The 27,219-nt window shown below is 43.1% G+C and overlaps 2 protein-coding genes across 4 annotated transcripts; both read left to right on the top strand.

Annotated features, from left to right (window-relative positions):
* Positions 1 to 15,812: 15,812 nt before the first annotated feature.
* LOC147976351 (uncharacterized) lies at positions 15,813 to 17,421 on the top strand. 3 transcript variants are annotated; one of them, XM_087519759.1, is made up of 3 exons: positions 15,813 to 16,715; positions 16,794 to 16,961; positions 17,023 to 17,421. In XM_087519759.1, the coding sequence occupies exons 1-3, from the start codon at positions 15,813 to 15,815 to the stop codon at positions 17,419 to 17,421; spliced, it is 1,470 nt and encodes a 489-aa protein (XP_087375885.1). The 3 variants fall into 3 exon arrangements, 1 of the variants encoding a protein (XP_087375885.1); XR_015602134.1 differs by lacking the exon at positions 15,813 to 16,715 and having other exon boundaries at positions 16,820 to 16,961; positions 17,023 to 17,058; positions 17,176 to 17,283; XR_015602135.1 differs by lacking the exon at positions 15,813 to 16,715 and having other exon boundaries at positions 16,860 to 16,961; positions 17,023 to 17,058; positions 17,182 to 17,256.
* A 34-nt stretch (positions 17,422 to 17,455) lies between these two features.
* LOC147976350 (uncharacterized) lies at positions 17,456 to 19,519 on the top strand. The gene is made up of 4 exons (XM_087520830.1): positions 17,456 to 17,941; positions 18,297 to 18,573; positions 18,657 to 19,283; positions 19,497 to 19,519. Exons 1-4 carry the CDS (start codon positions 17,456 to 17,458, stop codon positions 19,517 to 19,519), a joined length of 1,413 nt encoding a protein of 470 aa, XP_087376956.1.
* The last annotated feature ends 7,700 nt before the right edge of the window (positions 19,520 to 27,219 follow it).

The raw sequence follows: 27,219 nt of genomic DNA, 5'->3' as shown, positions 1-27,219 counted from the left end.
GATTATTATTTTCAATCCGGCGCCCACATAAACCAGCTCTTTTTCTTTGAAATAGAGATCAATATTTAGGTAGGGATTTCTCCCCCGTGAGAAGATGTTAAAAAATATAGTCCTCCCTATGTAAAGAAATAAGAGCGTTTGAATCACTCCCCGCAAAAAAAAAGAATCACTCTCTTATATTTCTTTAAGTTAATTACACTTTTGATACACAAACTTGCATTTGATGTACAAATTCATACATAAACTTGAAAAATAACACAAATCGGCCCTATAACTTGCATTCCGAGTATGTTTCTGTACATTTTCGTTAACTCTCCATTAAACACAACACGTGAGCTGCACGTACATGTGCTAGCCACTACGCCACTTGTTCTTATATGTTTATGTTAGAGATAGATATTATTTATATGTTTATGTTTATGTGCTGGCGTTTGAACAAGTTCTGTTTTCTTCTCAATGTCGGTATCTTTTCACTCGATTCAAAAATTTAAGTGATAATATTTTTAGGATTCAAACTCAAGACGTTGTGTTGCATGCATCAGACACTAGCCATTGCAACCTGCTACTTCTTGTTAATGTTAGAGATATATAGTTATTTATATTTTTTATCAGGAAAATTGATTTGAATCTAAAATGTGCGTTGCACAGGGTTTATTGTGTGAGTGGGTCTCTCATCACTGTTTTTCCCGGTCGGCTGGCTATCTGATATTTCCGTGAGCCGTGAATGCTCTTATGCGAAAACTGGATTCTTTTAGCATTGGATAACACTTTTTGGGTCCCTTCACAAAAAAACCAAAATCAAGAAAAAATTACCTTATTTCAAACCCCCTCTGCGGCATGTATTTTGGCTTCTAATCAATTATTATGCTAAACACTATGTTTTTTAATAGAACAAAAAATAACGAAAAAACCTTGTTCAAACCTATGTGCAACGCGTATTTTGACGTCAAATCAATTATTATTCTCAAATGTATAAATAGAATCGAGCTCTATAATTAACACAAGCTACCAGGTGATGTAGTGGCTAGCAAATGGTTCGTGCGACTCGTCACCCTTTGTCAGGTCAACTCCACCGCGTGACCTCATTCTATCCGCGCGTGTCTGTTTGGGATAAAACGAACGAACCAGACGATCCAGAGCGCGGGCGCAAATAGATTTTTGTTCGTTTTCTATCCGCTTTCGACCCATCCCCGTTCTAAGTTTGCGCCGTTTTTGGGGTGAAACGGACAGCACGCGGACGCGCGGGCCATCTGTGCGTGTCCTCCCCTGGCCCGCCCGTCGGTGGCATAGAGACGCCTTTTTCTATCCGCCCCCTTCCCTCCTTCCGGCCGCACCCCCTCCACTCTTCTCCACTTTTCCCCACTCTTCCCCTCGCCGCCGCCGCTGCCATTGCAGCTGTGCAGCTTGGACACGCGCTCGCCCAGTCACTTTCCCTCGGCGCCCCCGAGCTACCCAACCACGACCACCTGATTTGCGCACCCGTCGGCCGGATTTGGGACGGATCCGATCGGTCTTGAGCTCGCTCGGCTGTGGGAGACCGCGCCGCGCCATGGACTGACCGAGCCGCAAGGCCACATGCAGGCAGTGGCTCCTTCTCTAGCCGTCCGGATCTACACCGCCGGTGGTCCGCCGACAGATATATGAATGGCGGTCGGCCGGGCTCGGTGCCAACCCAAAAGCTCGTCGGCGCACTGTTGCCACTCATTAAGTGTGACCACTGCCCAAAGAAGGTCGTGCGCCGCGTGTCTACAACGCCAAAACATTCCGGATGGGTGTTCATCAAGTGCTTAAACGATGGGGTATGTGCTCTTTTTAGCTTTGGTTTCTGCTCTAGATTTGACTAGTTGTACTAACTTTAAATTTTATTGTGTAGCATGGATGCAAGTTTTGATATTGGGAAGAAGAGTACATTGATATATTGATAGAGCGCAATTTAGTAGATGTTCGTGCACTTTTAGTTAGCATAGAGGCTGTAGATGAGACACGTGCACTTTTGCTAGATAAGAGGCTAGACAAGAGACTAGATGCGAGGAAGCAACCTCTACTTCTTTAGACTCAAAGAAAAAAGAAGCACGCAAGATCAAGCCTCCTCCGTAGATCAACAATGAATGCATCAAGAAGACACTAATCCAACTTACAGGAGCAGTTATGAAAGTTGGATATCTTCTAAAATGTATTCTTGTGGTTCTTGTTTTCTTTGGTCTTACTTTTCTAGTCAAAATTTGGTGATGTATTCTCATGTATCAAAAATGAATGATGAAAAAAAGTTAAGGGCTTGCAAAGAAAAAAGTATGCGGACAGGATGCGGTCGGGATGCGTTCGCGCGTTGGGCGCACGGCCACCGTATCTCAGAAACGGTCCGGACACGACCCCTTTGCCCTACCCAAATGGACAGAATCCGGACAAAACGGACGTCCGTTTAAGATCGTGCGGTGAAGTTGGCCTTAGTTTCTTACCTTGCAACTGACATGTGGGACCCACACATAGGTAGGAGCATGGGCCAGCTGGCATGCCGTGTTTAACGGAGAGTTAAAGGAAAATGTACTGAAATGTACCTGAATCGCAAGTTGTAGGATCAATTTGTGTCATTTTTCAAGTTTACGTATGAATCTGTATGTCGAATGTAAGTTTATGTATCAAAAATATAATTAACTCTGTTTTTTAAGAGAGGGGGTACTCCTTAAGCGAGAAAAGGTTGGCAGGAACAAGACGTGTATATTTCGCTTCTGGAGATGTTCGTAGCGCTGCAACGGGATGCAGTAAAACTTGCAGCTGTCACTTCGCTGTCGTCGAACCCTGACCGGGACCGCCGGTTCTGGCCAGGTCCTTGTTGACTCAGGTCAGCACGCCTCCCACTGACTCGCCACATTTGGTTTTGTTCAGACCTTGGAACTGTGACTGAAGGAAAGGAGATGGCGTGCAGAGAGACTAGGCTGGTAGCACCTGTGGATAGGGTTCATAGACCACGGGTAGCAAACGTAGCTCGGCCTCAGCGGGCCGCCCACCCATGTAGCAGTAGCAGGTAGCAGCACATCCTACGCGCGTGGAGAAAATGGCCGGAACGACAGCGAGTAGTTGTAGCAGTCGGTTGTGTTGTTTCTGCACGTGAAAAAATAACAGCACGTTCTATGGTAAATTGTGCTGTTATTACTTTATTTTATTTATTTGCACGGGTCCCTCCTCTCCTCCCCTGCAAAAAAGAAAAGAAAAAATAACAGCACAATTTACCGTAGAACGTTCGTTATACTGTCTTGGGTCTAAGCAAAATATCAACACAACAAAGAGGTTAGTGAAGTAAAAGTTTAGGACATCTTCAACGCCGGCTCTCAAACCGCCCGGAATCATTCGGACCGCATGATCCGAATGTGTTTTGCCATCCAAAACAGTTTCAGTCGGTTTGGACACACTTTTTTCCATAAACCCGAGAAAAACTGGGGGCCTTACGGACGTCTCGACCGTTACCACCGCCGCTTCCAACGACCATGGCCCACCTCAAAACCCCTGCCTCGCCCGCGCGCACTCCGCCCGAAGACAACTGCCTAGATTCATGCCGCTCTAGAGCAACTGTTCCACATTGACGCCGGACGAGAGTGGATTTGACCTCTCACTAACGCGAGCATTGAAGTGGCTCGCCGGCTAAAGGCGCCGCCTTTGCCGTGTGTCCCTAATGTCCTCGCATGTTCAATGCCGGAGAGACATTACTGGACGGGGCGAGACGGATATCTATCACGCCCCTTCAATGCTCATCCCTCCGTCTGCCGCTACTAAACATGCTCGTCGGCCGAGAAACCCATTTCGGCGCCCTCACATTGACACACCTAGACGCATGGCTTCACCGGCATCCACTATTTAAAGGTGCCACACCCGACGAGGAGCACACCACAACCCATCCTCTCCACATTTTGCTCCCGTGCACCACATCCGCTATGACCGCTAGCGGGAACGCTCCGTGAGAGAGCCCGTCGATGGAGATGAAGCACGAGGTAGCCGCCCTTGCGGCTACCTTGCAGAGCGGCCGTGCCGGGCGGATAGAGGCCCGCATGCTGGCCAGCTCTCCTGAGGTCTCCGACGACGACGACCCAACAATGGAGTCTGGCTCTGACAACGACTCCAAGCCAGCACCCGCACCGTTCCATGTCGTCTTGACCATGGAGCAGGCGCAGACGTGCTTCAATGCCGTCATGGCGAAGGAGGAGACCACGCCATCGCCTATGTAGGCGTTCCGGCAGGCACATGAGGAGCAGTTGTGCAACATCTTCATCCTCGAGCAGCACCTGCTGGCGGAGGAGGCCGTGGTGGCCATGGCCGCGGCGAACCCCAACTTCGTCACCGAGTAGCAAGCGCTCTACAAGGCCCCTCGAGCTCAAGCCACTGCTCATATTGCAAAGCCAGCGCAGCCATATGCAGAGGCGGCACTGGCTGTGCAGGCGATCACGCATGAGAACTCTGCAAGCTGCGCGTCCTACATGCCGCCAAACACTTTTTCGATCACGCTGGTGGGACGATGAGTGTGTCGGCCCCTCCACTTCCATCGTGGACCTCATGTCCAACGGAGAGGAACATGTTGTGGACTCCGATGAGGTGAGTAGGGCATGGGAGGCCGCAGGGCCTTGTGTCCCATGTGGGCCAGTCCGTCTCTCATGTTCTGCTCTTCCTCGCCGGCAACCGCACCTTCACTTCACAGGTGTTATCACCGTCGCTCATGGATACGGTGAGATGAGGCCGGTGATCGCCGAAAGGAAACAGCAGGGGCATGGATGATGGACACCGCTGTAGGCTAGGTTTAGATCTGGCCCCCTTTTTTCTAAAGGAAAATTGTTCGAATGTAATGAATTTCGTCCGATGTTTTATAAAAATCATTCGGTTTCTATGTAATCCGTAGATGCTCGTACATACACACGGACACTCACCCCTCTAAATGCATGCTCACACATTCTAACCTATGAGCACCTCCAAGAGACTGAGCCGGCACGCGAGAGCTTTTTTTTACACAGTACATCCGCAGACGCTCGTACATACACACGGACACTCACCCCTCTAAACACATGCACGCACACCCTAACCTATGAGCACCTCCAAGAGGCTAAGCTGGCATGTCATCTTGAGTTTGACGAAGTCACCACAAACGCCTTCGTAGTCGATGGGAACGTCTCCTACCATTGAACACACAACACTGAAAGGCTTGAAATAAATTCAGAGAAATGCGACCAGCAATGACAGGTCTGGGACTTGAACCCTTGGTGGATTGATTCCACCAGAAGGAACCTAACCATCTGAGCTACGCTTGGTTCCCGCACGGGTTAGAGAGTTGAGGGGTCTGTTTGTTTAAATTTATTGAGACTAAACGTACACTTCTCAACTACTTGAGAAAAATATATACTCTCTTTGCAAATTAATATAAGACATTTTAGATCACTAAAGTAGTAATCTAAACCATTTTATATTAGTTTAAAGAGGTAGTACTTATTTATTGGCATATACACGTGAGTCGTTTGGGGCCTGCCTAGTCATCTGTCTATTTGATACTAGAAAAACTTACACGGCCAAACATGAAAAATGAGAAGTAGATCGATGGAGATTATCTTAAACTTAGTGGAGTGTTGATGTTTGATCCAAAGAAATCTTGTAAATTTAGTGATGAACCAATCTTACAGTCCGCCTTTACACGATGACAAAATCTAAAGGAGACAAAACATTTTTTATCATATTTGATAATTGCTTGAGCGTTGCAACATGAGCATAGATATTTTTTTAGGATGGCACATAAACATTCTAGTTGATTAGTTTGTGACTGCACGTATATTATTACATTGGTGCACTAAAATCTTACAAAAAAAGTGTATGCATTCACCATGATTTACCTATCATCTTCTTATTAAACACTTATTTGATAATAACTTATTGACTTACTATACATATTATTTTATTTTGGTAAGTTAATAAGAAGTGGGACAGTTGAGTCGGTTTCGAGGAAAATTGGTGGGAAAAAAACCGAAGATGCCAGGAAAAAAACAAAGGAGGAAGGGGGCAACCTAACTAGAGAGGTTGTACAAAGTAAAGATTGAAATGGAAACCTTATGTTCTTTTTAAGTATACTAGACAATTGCCCATGTGTTACAACAGGTGTACAAAAATTCTAGTAGATTAGCTCGTGACTGCACGTCTATTATTATATTGATGCGCTAAAATTTTAGCAAGTTTTTGTGTGCAATCGCCATGATTACCTGCCATTTTATTGTTAAACATTTATTTGGTAAGAATTTAATAACTTGCCAAACAAAATATGTTTTTATTTTGGTAAGTTAACAAAACATGAATCAATTGATTCTATTTTAGGGAGAATGGATGGGAGAAAAAACAGAGATGGAAGAAAAAAATTTAAAGAGGAGAAGGAAAGAGTGGGATGTATATAAGGAAGGTTAGACAAAAAAGAGGTGAAATGAGGACCTTATGTTCTTTTTTTAGTATAGTAGTAGAGAAAAAAATATATACTAGATAATTGTCTGTATGTTGCAACAGGAGTATAGACATTCTAGTAAATTAGACTGTGATTACATTTATGCGCTAATTTTTTAGCAAGTTTTTGTAATTGCCATGATTACCTACCATCTTATTGTTAAGAATTTATTAGGTAAGAATTCATCGACTTACCAAAAAAATATTTAGGAGAATGACCAGAGATGGACAAAAAATTGCCATCTTATTGTTAAGCACTTATTTGTTAAGAATTTATTGACTTACCAAATAATATTATAATTTGGGGGAAAATGGGAGAGGAGAGGAAAAATTGAAAATGGCAAGGGAAAGGGGGCATATATAGAGAGGTTGGATAAAGTAGAGGGTGAAACGGAAATCTTACGTTCTTTTTAAGTAGTAGAGATAGAAATAAGTAGTACACACTAGGACAATGCAAGTACGCTGCAACAGGATATAAATATTCTAATAAGTTAGCTTGTGATTTACGTGCCCCTATTATTGTGATTGTGTAAATAAATGTTTATCAAATCATGTCCGTGATTTATTTTATATTTAACGAGAAGATTGGTAAGTAAATTAAACTGAAATTGTTTAGAAGGTATGTAAATTAAGCTCATTGATTATCATACGGGAAAGGTTGAACGAATGGTTGGTGGAAAGAAAAGTGAAACTTGAAATCTTACATTTTTTAGGTAGTATAGAGATGGATATAGAGAGTAGAGATAGACATTGTGTAAATAAGTGTTTATCAAATTCTGCCCATGATTTAACTTATATTTTGATGATATTTGGTAAGCAAATCAAAGTGAAATTGGTTCAGGAGGTAAATAAATTAAGGTTGTTGATTATCGTACGGGGAAGGTTGGTCTGCCCATGATTTACCTTATATTATGATGAGATTTTGTAAGTAAATCAAAGTGAAATTGGTTCAAGAGGTAAATAAATTAAGGTGATTGATTATCATAAGGGGAAGGTTGGACGAAAAATGGTAGGAAGAAAAGTAAAACATGGAATCTTACATTATTTTTAATTAGTGGAGATAGAGTTAAATATAGAAAAAATAGTAATTTTGGTAGGTTAGTAAGACGGGGAAAGTTGAGTCAATTTTAGGAAACCAAGTGGGAGAAAATCCAGAGATTAAAGCAAGGAGGAATGTACTTAGAGAGTTTGGACAAAGGAAAGAGTCATACGTTGCAACAGGAAATGTATACTTTAGTTGTTCAATACCAATTGTTCTAATATACAGCTTTAGAAAAAGTCTTTGTCCCTAACCTGTTACAGTTACAAACATGTAATCCAATTGCTAATTAACACGCTTTCATCTTTGCCCAAGAAAGAAATAATTAGTACAAATAACAGTTTTATTATTTTTGTTCATCATCATATTTTCCCCTTCAATGCTACTTTAGCTGTTTGCTTCAAGACTCTCAATATGTTTTCTCTTGTCAAAGTTGCATTGTTAGACGTTGAACCTTCGATCTGCAATACCAACAATACCGATTAGAATAAAAGACACATCAAAAAGCTTCTTAAAACGAATTACCTTCTGATACTGCATGAATATTACTCAGAATAGAAACTTGTTTCAAAATACTCTCTGGAACCTGATAAACTGAACCTATGAAAAAATGTAATAGCAATCATTAAAAGTCAACTACAATACATAATACTAACTTTTCCTGCCATACATATTGATTTAATTGCACTGCCAAGCAAACATTTAGTCTACCTTCTTCAGTGCAACACATGCAAGATTTGTTTAACAACCAGGAGACTTTATCTACAAATTCAATATCTTTTCTCACTATATCATCCTTCTTGATATTCCACATGAATTATTTTAGCACGCCTTGGCTTAAATTATTGAGTTACGTAATGTCTTACCTTAAATCATAGTATAGCTTGCAATGCAAATAAACTATAATTGAAACTTCTACACTAAAAAATGAATATTTCCCATTTGTGTGTATGTATCTCTTATGTGATCGCTAAATTTTTTATTCAAAATACATTGTGGATTTGTTGCAGGTAAGCACAGCTCTACATTCTTTGCAAGAACTCCAGAATTTTTAATACTTTCATTGTTCTTGATTGAACCCTTTGCCCCTATAGATTGTGCTTTCTGTGCAAACATTGAGGTTTCAAACTTTTCTCCTTCAAAGTGAGTTTCGGTGTCAATGACAAAACACAGTTGTTTTACGAAAATGCAATTAATACAATCATTATGCACTTCAATAAATATTTTAATTGGCCATCAGGTTTGTTGTAGTATTATCACTTATGATATTTAACAAATACATAAATCAAAACAATAGATTAGTTAAGTTTCATTACCATTTTTTGCAAGTTCACTTTTGTAACATTAAGTTTCAGACCGAGTAAGTTAATTCAACTATTTTTACATAAATAAAAGTAGTGCCACTATTTATCTTCGCATTGTAATTTTCCAGATTATAATATTCCATACTACACAACCTCAACATGTCCAACGACAGACTGCATGGACAAAAGCAGACGGGTATAATAACACATACGTACCAAGATATACATGATCTATAAGTTTCAAGTGGTACTAGAGTTATTATTGAAGTCGGTGCGAAGAATTGTACATCAAAATCCTTACGATGTATTTAATTATAAAGTTCAACTAATAAATAAATAAAAACGATGACCAAGTTAAGTTTCATTATAAGTAACTTGCAGGTTTAACATCTTAACATCAAGTTTCCGTCGCTGTAACTTGTTTCCACACTTTTACATACATAAATTGTCATTGCCATTGTTTCCACTTCCATTGTAAAATTCTAGATCATAGTATTTCATATTACACAAATTGAATACCCCGAACATCAAGGTTATTCGACGAAAAGCAGACAGTAAAACAACAAAAATGAAGAAAAATGAACATCAACAATGTAACAGCTATTAGGGACATTATAGAGCTTTACCGGAAGAAACATGAATGCTAAGAAAATATACAAGAAAATAAACTTTTTCATGATAATCTTTTGGTTTTTAAACAAATATACTATTCCAGGTGTTTATATCTTTGAAAGCTTTCGATCATTAAGAAAAGCAGATAATCTCTTCCCTTTCTTGGGCGCAAATGGTAGATTAGATAGAGATGGATGATCTTTCTCGAGGTAACCGGAAGATGAGAAGAAACAACAACCAAGAAGAACGGAATAAGAATGGTCATAATGAATTGTTTTTGTTCATCCATGTTATATCTGTATGTTCCATCCTATATTCCATTGTTAAGGGACCCCATGGAACAGGTTTCCGACCCACACGAACATATATATCACGATGATGTACAACTGCATTACACACAAAACAAACATCAAACAGACTGTATACATAAACTATTTTCCAAATCTTGACAAACATCAAATAGGTTCCCCCCTACATGCTACAAATCCTTGTATAGCCGCCAACATCGCATGTCATGTGTGCTTACGTGCGGTCGTAGCTTATGTGTATCTCCTGGAAGGCTGCCGACTCGATCCACGATCACTCTTGGCTTCTGCACAAGGCGTCGAAGTAACTTGGCCAAACATCATTAACTTAATGTATGCACTAACTTGGCCCAACATTATTAGCCTAATGTACGCAGTAACTTATGTAACTATTTTCCAGTCTTGCTGCAGCAGGCCTATGAAACACACACACGCGCGCGCACACACACACACACAGAGATCCCTGGGTGCCCCCCTCTATTTTAGGGGCCTGGGTCGGCCGCCCATGCCCCCCCCCCCCAACGCTGGGCCGTTTTTGAGAAGCCCTGAGTATAGGTCTGCCTCCCGGAATAAGATGTGGAGCATGTTGTGAACTTTCTAGAGATGTACCGATAATATTGAGATAACACATACACATGGATCTACCTGATGATCTTGTGGAGCATATCTGGATCTACGTTGGAAATCAATGAATTATATGTTGAATTATGCACTGCAGAAAATTATGTCTGGATTGTATATTTTTATATACAAATAAATTTTATTTCTGTGTGGTATTTGTTGTTACGTGTATGTGTATATAAAATGATCCGCGTGCATGTGTTTGTATGAATTTGAGGTTTTGAAAGTGGGGGTTGTGTTTGCAAGGGAGGACATTTAAGGGGTGGCCCGACACACAAATGTTTAAGGGGGCAGATTCGTCTAGTCTTATTGTTGGCTTACCAACAGTAAAGAAAGTATTTGATAAATAAATAAGAAATGGCTAGTTAAGATGGTTTTAGGATAAATCGATGGAAAACCAAAATGAGAGAAAAAATCAAAGGGAAAAAGGAAGAAGGGAGAAGATTTGACCAAAATGAATGGACGACAAAACCTTTTTTTAAAGCAGGAGAGACTTACAATTAGGTTTTTCTAGGCAAACTTAGTTTATTTTTTAGGGCAAGGCAAACATAGATGCTTTGACGTGTACAAGTGTAGTTGCATTATTGGGCCACACTACTTATGGAAATCACGACCCATATATGTTTGAGCTTTACTCAATAGTCACAGTAATGCAATCGAACCGAGCCCAATCCATATTCAAGGCCTTAAGCGCTAGTTATATGTGTTTGGGCAAACTGGCGCAAGACGCCCCCTCCACCTTGGGCGCAGCCCATCTAACACTTTTGTTCTCGTTCACAACGTATGTCACACGTGCCAGGTTCTTATTCGACCGTTTCACCTAGTTCTTTTCTAATTCTAAAGAAACCTAGTTCTTTTCTCACCGGTTTAAGGAAACTACTAGAAGGTTCCACTATTTTTTGGGAGCGGTTTTCCCCTGGTTTTTCTCAGGATAATTTTCTTTTTTATTTTTCTTTTTGTTTCTCCCTTTTATTTCAAAAAAACATGAACTTTTTTCAAAGTAGTCCACCTTTCTTAAATTCGCACTTTTTTCAATGTTATAAAAGTAAATTGTTTGAACTTTAAAAAATCCATATCATTCCTTTTTTTCCTGCCCTTTTTCTTCTTTTAAAATGTGTGAACTTTATTTTAGTTTTTTGAATTTTTCTCAAATTCATGAACTTTTAGTAAATTTTGGTAACTTTTTCCAAATTATGAACTTTTTCAAATCCTTTGACTTTTACCAAATGCATAAACAATGCATCAATTTATTTTCAACATCCATTTTTTCCAAAATCCTTGATTTTTTTCAAAATATTAAACCTTTTCATATATGTGACCTTTTTATATTTACGAACTATTTTTGAAACCCATGGTAATTTCTTATGACTTTGTGTTTTTAAATCCTTTTTTAAAAGTCAATCCAGTACAATGGTCCCCCTGTCAACCCTTCAACCGGTTAGAAAGCAAATTGGAGCATCCTAAACTGCGCCAGAACTATATCTTGATTTTAACGAGGAATCATTTCGTCTCCCCTAAATCTTTCGTCTCTATTTGTTGTAACTGGGCCGGCCCATTTGTTCTTTTTTTATAGATGTACGTTCAACGACCACTGGCCATATCTCGTGTGGTGCAAATAAAAAGTTTGTTTCATTTTTCCTTTTTGTTTTTTATGTTTTCTTTTCGCTTTATATTTTCCTCATCATTCTTTATTTATCTGGTTTTCTTCGTTTCCTTCATGGTTTTCAGTGGTTTTAATTTTTTAAAATTTATTTTCTTTGTTTGTTCTTAGTTTTTACTGGTTTATGCTTTTCTTTCTTCGTTTTTTTATTTTTTCTTATTTCTTTTTTGTTTCTTTCTGGCCTTTCCGTGCTCTTAATCTTCTCAATTGGTTGTGATCCTTTTTTTTGGGGGGGGGGGGGGGGGTTCTTTGTTTTATCCTTTTGGTTTTCCTAGTTTTCTCAGTTTCTTAGATGATTTCATCGGTTTTCTTCTTGTTCAACACATGTTGAATTTTTAAGTACACATTCAACATTTTTTTATTACATCTGAAATATTTTTATATACATGTTTAATATTGTTGAAATACATGATTAGCATTTTTTGAAAACATATATTTTCATGTCTACTTTTTCACATACACACTATATTTTTTATATATATCAAATACATTTTTAATACATGATTGTCATTTTTTAAATACAAGATTAATTTTTTAAATACATAGTCAACAATTTTTCTGTACACGTTTAACATTTTTTCAAATGCTTGATTAACATTTTTTTAATACAAGATTGATATATTACCTATATACTTTTAATATTTTTCAATGTTTGGTTCAAATATTTCAATTATTTTGTGTAAATTTTAAATATATTTATTTAAAATATTTAAAAGTATAAACAAAATTCTATGGAAGAAAGCAAAAAAAAAGGAAAACAAAATACGTAAGAAAAACAACGGGGCTGCGTCCTTCTGCGCACCTGGGCCGGCTCATCTCACACACCCCCTTGACGCGAGGTTTCCCTATGTTTTGCTATAAGCGCGACATATGGTAACCGCTCTGAACTAGTTGTTTCCGGGAGCCCCTAATCCCCGTATAATACTATTTGGTGTGCACACCCCGCATCCTCCTGCGTATGGTTGGCCGGCTTATTTTTCTTGTATCCAGTTTTGGGAATGAGTTTTTCTTGTTTTTCTTTTTCACACTTGATTTCTTTTTTGAAACTTTCCGTTTCTTTTCCCTTTTTTATTCTTGAATTTGTGAACATTTTATGAATTCCCAAAAAATTAAATATTTTTTGGGCAAATCCTAAACCTGTTTCAAATTTGTAAACATTTTTCAAATTTCTTGATAATTTTGCTAGATAATCAGGATCTTTTTTTAAATCGAGTACATTTTTTGGAATTAGCGAACTTGTTGAATCCATGATTTTTTTTTCAATTTTTGGGAACAATTTGTGGAAATTCATGATTATTTTACAAGTTTAAGATTTTTTAAATTTTTGCAAACACTTTTTTATGAAATTGAGAACATTTTTTGAATACGAGATTGTTTTACAAATTCATGATGTTGGAAATATGCCGTAGAGACAATAATAAAATGGTTATTATCATATTTCCCGTTCATGGTAAATGTTTATTATTCATGCTAGAATTGTATTCATCAGAAACCTGAATATATGTGTGGGTACATAAACAACACGGTTTCCCTAGTAATCCTTTACTAGACTAGCTCATTGATCAAAGATGATTAAGGTTTCCTAACCATAGACATGAGTTGTCATTTGAGAACGGGGTCACATCATTAGAAAAAATAATGTGATATACAAGACCCAGCCGTAAGTTTAGCAACACATCATATCGCTTAGTTTATTTGCTATAGCTTTCTTCATGTCAAGTATTTGTTCCTTGGACCATGAGATCATGCCACTCTCGGATGTCGTAGGAATGCCTTGTGTTCAATCAAACGTCACTTCGTAACTGGGTGATCATAAAGGTGCTCTACAGGTATCTCTGAAGGTGTCTGTTGGGTTGCGTGGATCGAGACTGAGATTTGTCACTCCGTGTGACGGAGAGATATCTCTGGGCCTCTTGGTAATACAACATCATAAGAAGCTTCATGTGACTAATGAGTTTAGTCACGGGATCTTGTATTACGGAACGAGTAAAGAGACTTCCAGGTAACGAGATTGAACTAGGTATGAGATACCGACGATCGAATCTCTGGCGAGTAACATATCGCTGAACAAAAGGAATTGCATACGGGATTGAATGAATCCTTGACATCGTGGTTCAACCGATAAAGATCTTCATTGAATATGTAGGAACCAATATGGGCATCCAGGTTCCACTATTGATTATTGACCGGAGAGGAATCTCAGTCATGTCTGCATGATTCTTGTCGTGGAATTGTCACAGCAGATGTCCTTTTGCAAGGACTTAATCATGGAGCCATCGCAACTAGGAAGCTTAAAGGGGTTAATCGGGACAAGGACACGCGAGGTTTATACTAATTCAGCCCCTTACGGTGAAGGAAGGCCTACGTCTAGTTGGGTTGGAATTGCTTGAGGTTTCGATGACCAGGGAGCGAGATACGCTATGCCTGGCTCTCGATCAGTTGTTTTTCTCTCCCTAAGCCGCTGGCGGGTCGTCCCCTTATATACACGGGTTGACGCCCTGCGGCCTACAGAGTCCCGGCCGGCTCATAAACAGTGTCCGGCTCGACGACTAGTTACTTCTACCTTACAGTACAAGTTATACCATCATGGCGGTTTATCTTTACGGGCCTCAGAGTCGCCTGTGGGCCTTTAAGCCTTTTAGTGAACCGCCATCTTCATGCCTTGGTCTTGGGCTTCTGATGAACCTCTATTTGCGTAACCCGGCCCCTCCTGGATGGCTTACACAAATAGTCATATCCCCAACATTAGGCCCCAGATTGATTTGAACCGGTTCATGTCAATCTTTGAAAACCTTATGAACTGGCCTTTAGTCTTCTGTCTTGCGTGAAAATTGTAACCCACCGTGACGTCATCCTCTGGCTCCGGGTTAAATCATCGTGACGTCATCTTTAATAAAACTTATATTTTAATTCATCATATCTTCAACGGATCTTTGCCTTTACTGACCCTCCCGAAAATCGAGGTGTCGAGGCCGCTGGATAATGATGTCTTGGTCTCCTTGTTTCTCGCGCCGTCTCAGTCGGTCCTCCTTATAAATAGGCGCGACCTAGGTCTTTTTCATTTCCTCCGCTCGTCTTCTTCCTCGCACTCCCTCTTCTGCCGCTCGAGCTCCACCGCCGCCACCGTCGGAAACCTCGTCTTCACCGACTCAGGCCGCTGCATCACCCTGTTTTTTGACCAGAGAACAACGGCAACCCTCCGCAGTTCTTCCACATCGGTGAGTTCTCTTTCCCCCCTTTCTCAGATCTGCATTAGTACTGTCTTGAGTTCGTCGACGTTCATCATTGCCCGACGCAACCTCCATTAGTTCTTACCTCTAATACCTTGTTTAGATCGTAAAAACCACATAGAACTGCTGCGGAGGATGTTGTGTGCTTATTCTGTATGAAAAACAGATCTCATTTCCTTGTTTTGGAAGCCCTCCTTGAGTATATGAACTTCCCTGTACTGTTTTTAGGTCTAGAAATTTTCCCTTTCCAGAGCATCGTTTGATCCAAAATAATAATTGCAATTTGTGAAACCTGTTTGCTCCACACTTAGCCAAAAACTATGTCTGTTGACTCTGTTTCAGCCATAGTAGTCCGTGTAACCGGTTTAAGATAATACCGGCTGTCAGCACCGCTTGCCTCTGGCGACTTAAGAAAACCTTAATCATCTTTAATACCTGCAGCTGTTAAACATTATCACATAGTTACCTGTATGTCATTAGGCCCCTTCTTAAGCTGCCATCCTAAATAACCCAATAATGTTTATTCTCTGGGTTATAATAAACCGGAAAATTTCCTTTATCTTGTTGTAGGCTTCAATTTATCCAATGGCACCCAAAGCTGTTAAACCTCCGGTTACCTGCAACTGGGTCCCATCCATTGTTACAGAGAGCAAACTGTCCGAGTTTGTAAAGTCTGGCCATCTTCCCAAGAAGGATGTCATGTCTTATCGTGCTCCTGACCCGGCTGAAGAAAAACCTCAACCCAAGAAAGGGGAGGTGATCATTTTTACCGATCACATGAGCCGGGGATTTGCTCCTCCCGGTTCAAAATTCTTTAGAGACATTTTGCACTTCTTTGACTTAAGACCTCAAGACATCGGGCCCAATTCCGTGTCAAATATCTGCAACTTCCAAGTTTTCTGTGAGGTCTACCTTGGAGAAGAACCCAGCCTACTTTTGTTCAGGGAATTGTTCTATTTGAACCGGCAGAATGAGCGGGCCAACGGGCCCAGTCTGGAGCTTGGTGGCATATCGATTCAAAGGCGGAGAGACTGCCTATTCCCTTATGCTGAATTGCCGAGTCATCCAAAGGACTGGAACCAGACATGGTTCTACTGCCAAGATACTTCTCCGGCTGGTGAAAACCCGCTGCCCGGCTTCCGTGCATTGCGCCTTGAACCTACTCACCCGCTGCCGGATAAGTTGACTGCTATTGAACGTCTGCCACTCACCCTGAAGATCAAGAAGATTAAAGCTCTTTTAGGGAATGGCTTAGATGGCATTGACCTGGTCCGAGTCTGGGTTGCTTGGAGAATAATTCCGTTAAGCCGCCGCCCCGGCTTAATGTGTAATTATTCAGGCGAGAAAGATGACCCTCAGCGTCATAGTCCTGACGACTTACCAGATGAAGTAGTGGAAGCTACAACTCAATCTTTGTTGAAAGAGGGCACAGTGAATAGTAACGCTTTCGGCTTACTACCTTTTTGCAAGAAGAACCCGGCCCCTACAGTAAGTTTCCAGCCGTCGGGTTATTTTTTATCATGTTATACTGTATTCTTACGCATAACCCTTTATAACCTTTTACAGGCAAATGATAACTTCTGGAAAATCCAATATGATCATGAGGCGGCCAAGAAAGCCAGGGCGGCCAAGAGAGCCGAAAGGAAAACCGCCAAGCCCACCACTTCAAGGAAAAGGAAGCCAAGCGCTTCTGAGCTGTTTCAGCTTGATGATTCTGATGATAATGAGGAAGAGGTAACTTTTTAATTTCCCTTTCTCCTTTATCACTACCTTACTGATATTAACCTTCTTTCAGGAAGACACGGGCAACAGCCAACCCGTCGAGGAAGAGGTAACTATAATCTCCTCCAACTCCGAGCTTCGGCCGCGTCAGAAAATTCGAAGAGTAATCCGGAAAGTAAGATTTTCACACCCTTTGGCTTACCAAGATCCTGACTTTCTTTTGAAGCAACAGCAATTTGAAAACCGGAGGCAGACCTGGACCAGCAAGGATGCAGAGCTATCCTCCGGCTTGCCTGACACAACCCGGAAGCGTCGGACTAAGGTTATCTCCAACTTATACCCTTTTTTACCTTTGGCGGGTCTAATCTGTCAACCTCTCAATTCCTCTGACTTCAATTACCAGGATACCTCTCCTTCATCTGGCGAGTCCATGCAATCAAACATGCCGGCTTTTAAGACTGCCCCAGGGTAATATCAATTTATTCACCTTATGTTTTTTTTTCTTCATGTTTCTTTACTTATTTCTCTGCTTTGCCCACAGCGTGCAGGTTAAGCCCAGGAAGAAAACCAAGAAGGATAAACCGGCCCAAACCCCTGTGGTGACTGAACCGGAACAGGGTATAGCTGCTCCTGACTCTTCCACACATCAACCGCCGCCTGAGCCGGCTCAAGACATTGCAGCACCAACTTCTGACCCGCCTGCTGAAGATATTCTTGATGGTTTTGTTAACCCAGAGGCACCTAGCCCAGTCAAAACGGCTGACCCAGAAGTGGAATTTCTCAAGGCTCAATTCGTTGAGCTGGCCAGGCCCACCGTCCTTGCCAAATGCTCGGCTAAAGAGGAGTTGCTAGAACGCCGTAAGGCCAAGATGGATATCACCGACTATACTCATTTGAGTATTGGAGAGATCGTCTCGGGCTATATCAACCAGGCGCAAAGCAGCCGTGACCTGGAAATTTACATGGTGAAGCAAGTACAGCAAAAATCTGAGGTATGACTTATGCTTCCTTACTTTCAATCATACTTACTGTACCAGCCCCCAAGTCTATTGCTTATGAATAAATATGCTGTAGACTTAGAAAAATTGTTAGAGCTGCTTGCCCGGCTTAAAGAAAAATATTTAAACCGGATGTAACACAATACCTTTAACTTGCGATACACATTAGCCCCCAAGTGTCAAGTATCTTTGCTTGCAAAGTATTTGGGACTTAATATCCAGGACCGGCTTAATAATTTAGAAAGCTTCGGTATACATTAGCCCCCAAGTGTCAAGTATCTTTGCTTGCAAAGTGCTTGGGACTTAATATTATTTACCGTAATCTTGACTACTATCCGGTGCAATACAGGCCACCATAAGTCAATTTGAATCGGAGATTGCTGACCTGAAGAACCGCCTGGCAGCCCAGGAGATTGAAATTCAAAAGGCTAACTCCAAATTTGAATTCAGCGTCTCTGAACAAGAGAAGCTGAAGAAAAATTTTGAGTCGGAGAAGAAAATTTGGACTGACGAAAAGGCCGGACTGGTGACCCGGGCCGAGACAGCAGAGGCGTCGCTGGCAAATGCAATAGCCGAACTGTCCGGCTTACAACACCAGATATCTCGGATGGTCTCAGCGATCTTTGGTAAGTTATCTTAAGCAAGCATTAAATATTGTAAATATTCCTTCAATTGTTACCTGAGGTTTACCTTATACTTACCAATACAGGCCCCAGGAGCACAAACCTCAAGCAGAATATGCTGATCAAATTGAAGGCGGTGTATACTCTAGTAGAGCAACTGTACATCGGGTCACAACATGCCTTGGCCATTGTAGCCTTATCAAATGATGTGCCCCACCTCTTGCAAGATGTGTTACAACGGCTTGCTGTACTTCCTCAGCGGATTCAAGAGTTGAGACGGGCCCAAGCAAGAGCCGGAGCAATAGCCGCTTTGAGTCAGGCCAAAGCCTGGTTACCAGAGCTAGACCCAACCGACATCGCTCTTGGGTATCCAAGTTTAAAGGAGGATGGCACTCCATTTGATGAAAAGGATTTCACCACCTGTGTGAGGGATATACGCCCTGTGGCCACTCAAATTGGAAACGACACTAACCTCACCAAGTATCAGCTGGGTTATGACAAGGAGAATTGGAGAATCCCCACGCCGCATTACGACGATGTCAGCTTGATCCCTCCAATCCGTAAGCACACCTTTGCCCCAGAAGTCGACCCAACCGGTTTAATAGATGATGAAGCTGAGTTTGAGGCCTTGAGTGGCATTGACTGGGCCTCATCATCCTTCCAGGACAAAGCAGCCGGCGGAGAGGCAGAGAAGGATAACCCGGAGGCTTCAAGTCAACCCCAAGAGTAGATTGCCAGGCGCCACCTGCTTATGTTGTTGTAGAAAAACAATGCCACATCATTCAGACTCGGGGAGTCTTGTAACAGAGTAGAAAATACTTTGAGTTTTGCTATGCCTTTGCGCATGCTTATTGCCCTTAATACTTGCATAAGCCGCCGTCACTATGCACTTTGTAGTTTATATGAATCTGTTATGACCTTTGCAGAAATGTCTTGCACTGCCCTATGATGCTTACGACTGCTTTTCCGGCTTATATAAGCCAACCCCTGAGGGTAAGTTTAACTCCTGAAAATTGGCACATAAAAGTTCACCTGGTACTTAACAACCTGATGTAACCAATTTTAATCCTGGAGGATTGCAATGTACTCCATTGTATTTTCAAGAGGGTCGCAAGATATCCAATGTTGATACTTGTAAAATATGATGAACAAAAGGGTTTCTGATTCGAATACGATCAGTGAACCGTTCCAAAGGGGTTGAGCTAAGATTCGGATATGATCTGTTAGCCCCCAGTGGCTGTGGCGATGCCGATCAAGTGGGTATCGACAACTATGTTCTCTTTGGTTCGAATACGACCTATGTTTGAACAGGAAGCCCCCAAGTGACCATAAGAGTTGTTTAATGACGCTGATTCGAATACAATCCACGTCAGACCCAAAGGGGTTAAGCTATGATTCAAATATGATCAAGAAGCCCCCAAGTGGGTTTGGCAGTATGCCAATCAAGTGGGTATCGACAGCTATGTTCTCTTTGGTTCGAATACGACCTATGTTTGAACAGGAAGCCCCCAAGTGATCATGGCTAGATTTAGATATGATCATAAGCCGGACCAAAGGAAAGCCGGATTCAGATATGATCCGCTTCTCCTTAGTTATCTCCACCACCTGACAAAGAAAACACATAAACCTTTTTTGGGAGTGGAAAAAAGGATAGAGGTCCTGCTTTATTGCTTTATCTAATATACATAATGTAAATATATACACATTAGAGCTGATGGCTCAAGTATAATAAGGCCGAAGATGAGCGATATTCCACGGCCGACGGGTCTCCTCCTCCGACTTACGTGAGTCTTTGTGCTCCCGAACGTCGATAAGGTAGTATGATCCGTTGTTCAGATTCTTGCTGACCACAAAGGGTCCTTCCCAAGGAGGGGATAGCTTGTGCATGTCAGATTGATCCTGGATGAGTCAGAGCACTAAGTCGCCTTCCTGAAAGGTTCTGGACCTAACCCGGCGGCTGTGGTAGCGGCGCAGGTCTTGTTGGTAAATCGCCGAGCGGGCTATTGCCAAGTCTCGCTCTTCATCCTGATTTGCACCTGGCGGGTTACTTGGGCCGGCCCCGGGTGTAGCAAAGAGATTCCGAGGATCATAACTCTGAGGTAAACGGGACTGAGTTTTCTGATGTCTCCTCCTCATTACCTCATTAGATGCGTTCAAGCTCAACGTGAGCTGAAAGGCCTCTGCCTGAAGTTGCTGCGCCCGTACGTCCAAAGCCGCCCGCTCTGTGGCTAATCTAGTATCTTCAGCTGCTAAGGTTTCCTTGGCCCGGGCGATCTCATCACGAACCTATGCCACCTCTGCCTCATGCTCAGATTGGTTCACAGGGACGATTGTAGTAGTTAACAAGGCCGTAAGTTTATCCATGAGATCCATCAGTACCTGAGCCGGTGAGCGCACAGGGCCTCCTGCCCCGGCTACTCCTAACCCGGACGTTATCGCTGCTGAGGCCGTAGAATTTTGGCCGGGTTGAGTACCAGCCATGAAGACTCCTGCCCAGTTTGGCGACTCTGAGGGGTCCGGAATAGTGCTGCCATCGGAACAGCCCCCAAGCACACCATCTTGAACTTGATACAGCGAATCTATTGAGCCGGCGGACGAATCACCGTCAGAGAGGACGGCCGGCTCACCATCACCTTCAGATCCTTCAGAAAGTTCACCTCCGTGGATGCAACCCACAAAGGCACGCTTCACGACGGGTTGAGCTCGGGCGGGTTTCGCACGCTGAGCCGTCTCGACGAGGTCGGTGCAGCTGTCCGGCTCAAGGCCCGGCTCACCAATCCGGCCGATGAAGACGTGAATTCCGCCAAAGGGGACCTGGTACCCATACTCAATTGAGCCGGCGTCGGGGCCCCAGCCTTCGTCGTCGATGTAGATCTTGCCGCGACGACTCTTGGTCATCCGGCCAACTGCGTATCCCTTGACCCTTCGAAGCTGCCCTTCAAGAACTCAAATCCACCGTGCGCTGGCCCCACGGTGGGCGCCAACTGTCGTGGAATTGTCACGACAGATGTCCTTTTGCAAGGACTTAATCGTGGAGCCATCGCAACTAGGAAGCTTAAAGGGGTTAATCGGGACAAGGACACGTGAGGTTTATACTAGTTCAGCCCCTTACGGTGAAGGAAGGCCTACGTCTAGTTGGGTTGGAATTGCTTGAGGTTTCGATGACCAGGGAGCGAGATACGCTATGCCTGGCTCTCGATCAGTTGTTTTTCTCTCCCTAAGCCGCTGGCGGGTCGTCCCCTTATATACACGGGTTGACGCCCTGCGGCCTACAGAGTCCTGGCCGGCTCATAAACAGTGTCCGGCTCGGCGACTAGTTACTTCTACCTTACAGTACAAGTTATACCATCATGGCGGTTTATCTTTATGGGCCTCAGAGTCGCCTGTGGGCCTTTAAGCCTTTTAGTGAACCGCCATCTTCATGCCTTGGTCTTGGGCTTCTGATGAACCTCTATTTGCGTAACCCGGCCCCTCCTGGATGGCTTACACAAATAGTCATATCCCCAACAATTCTCGAACCCGTAGGGTCGCACCCTTAATGTTCGGTAGCGCTAGGGTATTATTGAGATATTAATAGTGGAAAGTCTGAAGGTTGTTCGGAGTCCCGCATGGGATCCGGGACATCACGAGGAGCTCCGGAATGGTCCGGAGGTAAAGATTTATATATGAAAAGTTGTTATCGGGGTATCAGGAAAAGTCCGTTTTTTCTGGTATTGTACCGGGAAGCCACTAGAAGGTTCCAGAGGGTTCCGGAGGGGTCCAGAAGTCCTCAGGGGGTTCCACCACATCTCATACAGTAGCATGGGATGTACGGGGTGCCCTGGCCTTAATGGGCCAGGGGCACCACCCCCTACAAGGCCCATGCGCATGGGGATGGGAAACCCTAAGGGGGAGGGCCTCTACTTGACTTGAAGGCCACTCCTCCCCCCTTGGCCGCCGCCCCTGCCTTGGGAGGGGGGCTAGGGCTGCCACACCCCTCCCTCACCCCTATATATAGTGGGGAGGTGTAGGGGCAGCCACCCCTTCCGTGCTTGCCCCGTCTCCCTCCTATTACTCCTCCACGTTCCGTCAGTGTTTGGTGAAGCCCTGCCGGAGTTCCGCTGCCACCACCACCACCACGCCGTCGTGTTGGTTCATATCTCATCTACCTCCTCTCCCACCCTTGCTAGATAAAGAAGGAGAGGACGCCGCCAAGCCGTATGTGTGCTAAACTCGGAGGTGCCGCATGTGCAGTGCTTGGATCGGATTGGATCGCGACGCGAGTACGACTACGCCAACCACGATCTCTAGATCGTTAGCGTTTTCGGTCTAAAAGGGTATGTAGACACTACTGCCCTCTCTTTTCTATACATCTCCTAGATTAGATCTTGGGTGTTTGTAGGATTTTTTATTTTCATGCTTCGTTCCCCAACAGTGGCATCGTGAGCTAGGTCTATGCAAGAGTAGAACACAAAGTTGTTGTGGCCGTTGATGTTCAAATTGCTTACTTCCCTTGACTTATTTTGACTCGGCGGTATTGTGGGATGAAGCGGCTCGGACCAACATTACATGTCCTCGCACATGAGACCGGTTCCACTGTTTGACATGCAACTTGTATTGCATAAAAGTGGCTTTTGCGGGTGTCTATCTCTCCCACATTAGTTGAATCTGATTTGATGAGGGTGGTCCTTGTAAAAGGTTAAGAGGCAACTTGTATATCACTGTTGTGGTTTTGCGTAGATAAGAACGGTTCTTATAGTTTGCCCTAGCAGCCACGTAAAAATTGCAACAACAAAGTAGAGGACGTCTAACTTGTTTTTGCAGGGCATGTTGTGATGTGGTATGGCAAAACGTGATGTGATATATGTTCATGTATGAGATGATCATGTTTTGTAATAGGTTCACGACTTTGCATGTCGTTGAGTACGGCAGCCGGCGGGAGCCATAGGGTTGTCATTAATTTATTGTATGACATGCGTGTCAATTCTTAAACGCCATGTAATTGCTTTACTTTATCGCTATGTGTTAGCAATAGTTGTAGAAACAATAGTTGGCGAGACAACCACGTGACTACATGATGATGGAGATCATGGTGTCATGCCGGTGATGATGGAGATCATGCCGGTGCTTTCGAGATGGAGATCGAAAGCACAAGATGATGATGACCATACCATGTCACATATTTTGATTGCGTGTGATGTTTATCTTTTATGCATCTTATTTTTCTTAGGACGATGGTAGCATTATAAGATGATCCCTTCACTTAATTTCAAGATAAATGTTGTGCTCTCCCTAAGTATGCACCATTGCGAAAGTTCATTGTTTCGAAGCACCTCGTGATGATCGGGTGTGATAGACTGTACGTTCGGATACAACAGGTACGGTGTAAGCCATTTTTACACATGCGGAATACTTGGGTTAAATTTGAAAAGCCTAGCATGTACAAACATGGTCTCGGAACACGGAAGACCGAAAGGTCGAACACGAGTCATATAGTAGATATGATCAACATGGAGATGTTCACCATTGATGACCACCCAATCTCACGTGATGATTGGATATGGGTTGGTTGTATGGATCGTGTAAACACTTAGAAAACTTGAGGGATGTTGATTTAAGTGGGAGTTCATTAGTAATTTGGTTAACTAAACCCATTATCATGAACATAGTCTAAAGTCTTTTCAAAATTTATGCTGTAGATCAATGGCTCGTGATACGTCTCCATCTCATCTACTTTTTCAAACTCTTTTGCCCTTGTTTTGGACTCTAATTTGCATGATTTGAATGGAACTAACCCGGACTAACGTTGTTTTCAGCAGAATTGTCTTTGTGTTATTTTTGTGCAGAAATAAAAGTTCCCAGAATGACCTGAAAATTTACGGAGAATATTTCGGAATATATAAAAAATATTGATGAAAGAATCAACCAGAGAGGACCCACCAGGAGTCCACAAGGGTGGAGGGCGCGCCCCCTACCTTGTGGGTCCCCGGGACCGCCTCTGACCCTAAATCCAACTCTATATATTCATATCCATGGAGAAAAAAATCAGAGAGAAGGATTCTGTTGGGGAACGTAGCAATAATTCAAAATTTTCCTATGTGTCACCAAGATCAATCTATGGATTCATCTAGCAACGAGGGAGGAGTGGATCTACATACCCTTGTAGATCGCGCGCGGAAGCGTTCAAGAGAACGGGGTTGATGGAGTCGTACTCGTCGTGATCCAAATCACCGATGATCCTAGCGCCGAACGGACGGCACCTCCGCGTTCAACACACGTAAGGAGCAGTGACGTCTCCTCCTTCTTGATCCAGCAAGGGGGGGAGAGGTTGATGGAGATCCAGCAGGACAACGGCGTGGTGGTGGAAGTAGCGGGATTCCAACAGGGCTTCGCCAAGCGCTGCGGGAGGAGGGAGATATGTCATGGGAGGGAGAGGGAGGCGCCAGGGCTTAGGTGTTGCTACCCTCCCTTCCCCCACTATATATAGGGCCAAGGGAGAGGGGGGGGGGGGCGCAGCCTTGGCCCTTCCTCCAAGAAAGGGTGCGGCCAAGGGAGGAGTCCCTCCTCCCCAAGGCACCTCGGAGGTGCCTTCCCCCTTTAGGACTCTTCCTTTCCCTCTTCTCTTGGCGCATGGGCCTCTTGGGGCTGGTGCCCTTGGCCCATATAGGCCAAGGCACACCCCCTACAGCCCATGTGGCCCCCCGGGGCAGGTGGCCCCACCTGGTGGACCCCCGGGACCCTTCCGGTGGTCCCGGTACAATACCGGTGACCCCGAAACTTGTCCCGATGGCCGAAATAGCACTTCCTATATATAATTCTTTACCTCCGGACCATTCCGGAACTCCTCGTGACATCCGGGATCTCATCCGGGACTCCAAACAACTTTCGGGTTACCGCATACTAATATCTCTATAACCCTAGCGTCACCGAACCTTAAGTGTGTAGACCCTACGGGTTTGGGAGCCATGCAGACATGACCGAGATGACTCTCCGGTCAATAACCAACAGCGGGATCTGGATACCCATGTTGGCTCCCACATGTTCCACGATGATCTCATCGGATGAACCACAATGTCAAGGACTTAATCAATCCCGTATACAATTCCCTTTGTCTATCGGTACGACACTTGCCCGAGATTCGATCGTCGGTATCCCGATACCTTGTTCAATCTCGTTACCGGCAAGTCTCTTTACTCGTTCCGTAACACATCATCCCATGATAAACTCCTTGATCACATTGTGCACATTATGATGATGTCCTACCGAGTGGGCCCAGAGATACCTCTCCGTTTACACGGAGTGACAAATCCCAGTCTCGATTCGTGCCAACCCAACAGACACTTTCGGAGATACCTGTAGTGTACCTTTATAGCCACCCAGTTACGTTGTGACGTTTGGCACACCCAAAGCACTCCTACGGTATCCGGGAGTTGCACAATCTCATGGTCTAAGGAAATGATACTTGACATTAGAAAAGCTTTAGCATACGAACTACATGATCTTGTGCTAGGCTTAGGATTGGGTCTTGTCCATCACATCATTCTCCTAATGATGTGATCCCGTTATCAATGACATCCAATGTCCATGGTCAGGAAACCGTAACCATCTATTGATCAACGAGCTAGTCAACTAGAGGCTTACTAGGGACATGGTGTTGTCTATGTATCCACACATGTCTCTGAGTTTCCTATCAATACAATTCTAGCAAGGATAATAAACGATTATCATGAACAAGGAAATATAATAATAATCAATTTATTATTGCCTCTAGGGCATATTTCCAACAGTCTCCCACTTGCACTAGAGTCAATAATCCAGTTCACATCGCTATGTGCCTAACAGTTAAGGTCACATCCCCATGTGACTAACACCCAAAGAGTTTACTAGAGTCAATAATCTAGTTCACATTACCATGTGATTAACACTCGATGAGTTCTGGGTTTGATCATGTTATGCTTGTGAGAGATGTTATAGTCAACGGGTCTGAATCTTTCAGATCCGTATGCACTTCGCAAATTTCTATGTCATCTTGTAGATGCAACTACTACGCTACATTTGGAGCTATTCCAAATAACTGTTCTACTATACGAATCCAGTTTACTACTCAGAATAATCTGGATTAGTGTCAAAGTTTGCATCGGCGTAACCCTTTACGACGAACTCTTTTACCACCTCCATAATCGAGAAAATTCCTTAGTCCACTAGTTACTAAGGATAACGTTGACCGCTGTCCTGTGATCCATTCTTGGATCACTCTTGTACCCCTTGACTGACTCATGGCAAGGCACACTTCAGGTGCGGTATACAACATAGCATACTGTAGAGCCTATGTCTTAAGCATAGGGGATGACCTTCGTCCTTTCTCTTTCTTCTGCCGTGGTCGAGCTTTAAGTCTTAACTTCATACCTTACAACTCAGGCAAGAACTCCTTCTTTGACTGGTCCATCTTGAACACCTTCAAGATCATGTCAAGGTATGTGCTCATTTGAAAGTACCATTAAGAATTTTGATCTATCCTTATAGATCTTGATGCTCAATGTTCAAGTAGCTTAATCCAGGATTTCCATTGAAAAATACTTTCCAAATAACCCTATATGCTTTCCAGAAATTCTACGTCATTTCTGATCAACAATATGTCAACATATATTTATCAGAAATTCTATAGTGCTC

The sequence above is a fragment of the Triticum urartu genome, chromosome 4A (assembly GCF_056163025.1).
Source record: "Triticum urartu cultivar PI428250 chromosome 4A, HENAU_Tu73, whole genome shotgun sequence".
NCBI lineage: Eukaryota > Viridiplantae > Streptophyta > Magnoliopsida > Poales > Poaceae > Triticum > Triticum urartu.
This window is presented reverse-complemented; position numbering and strand designations above follow the sequence as displayed.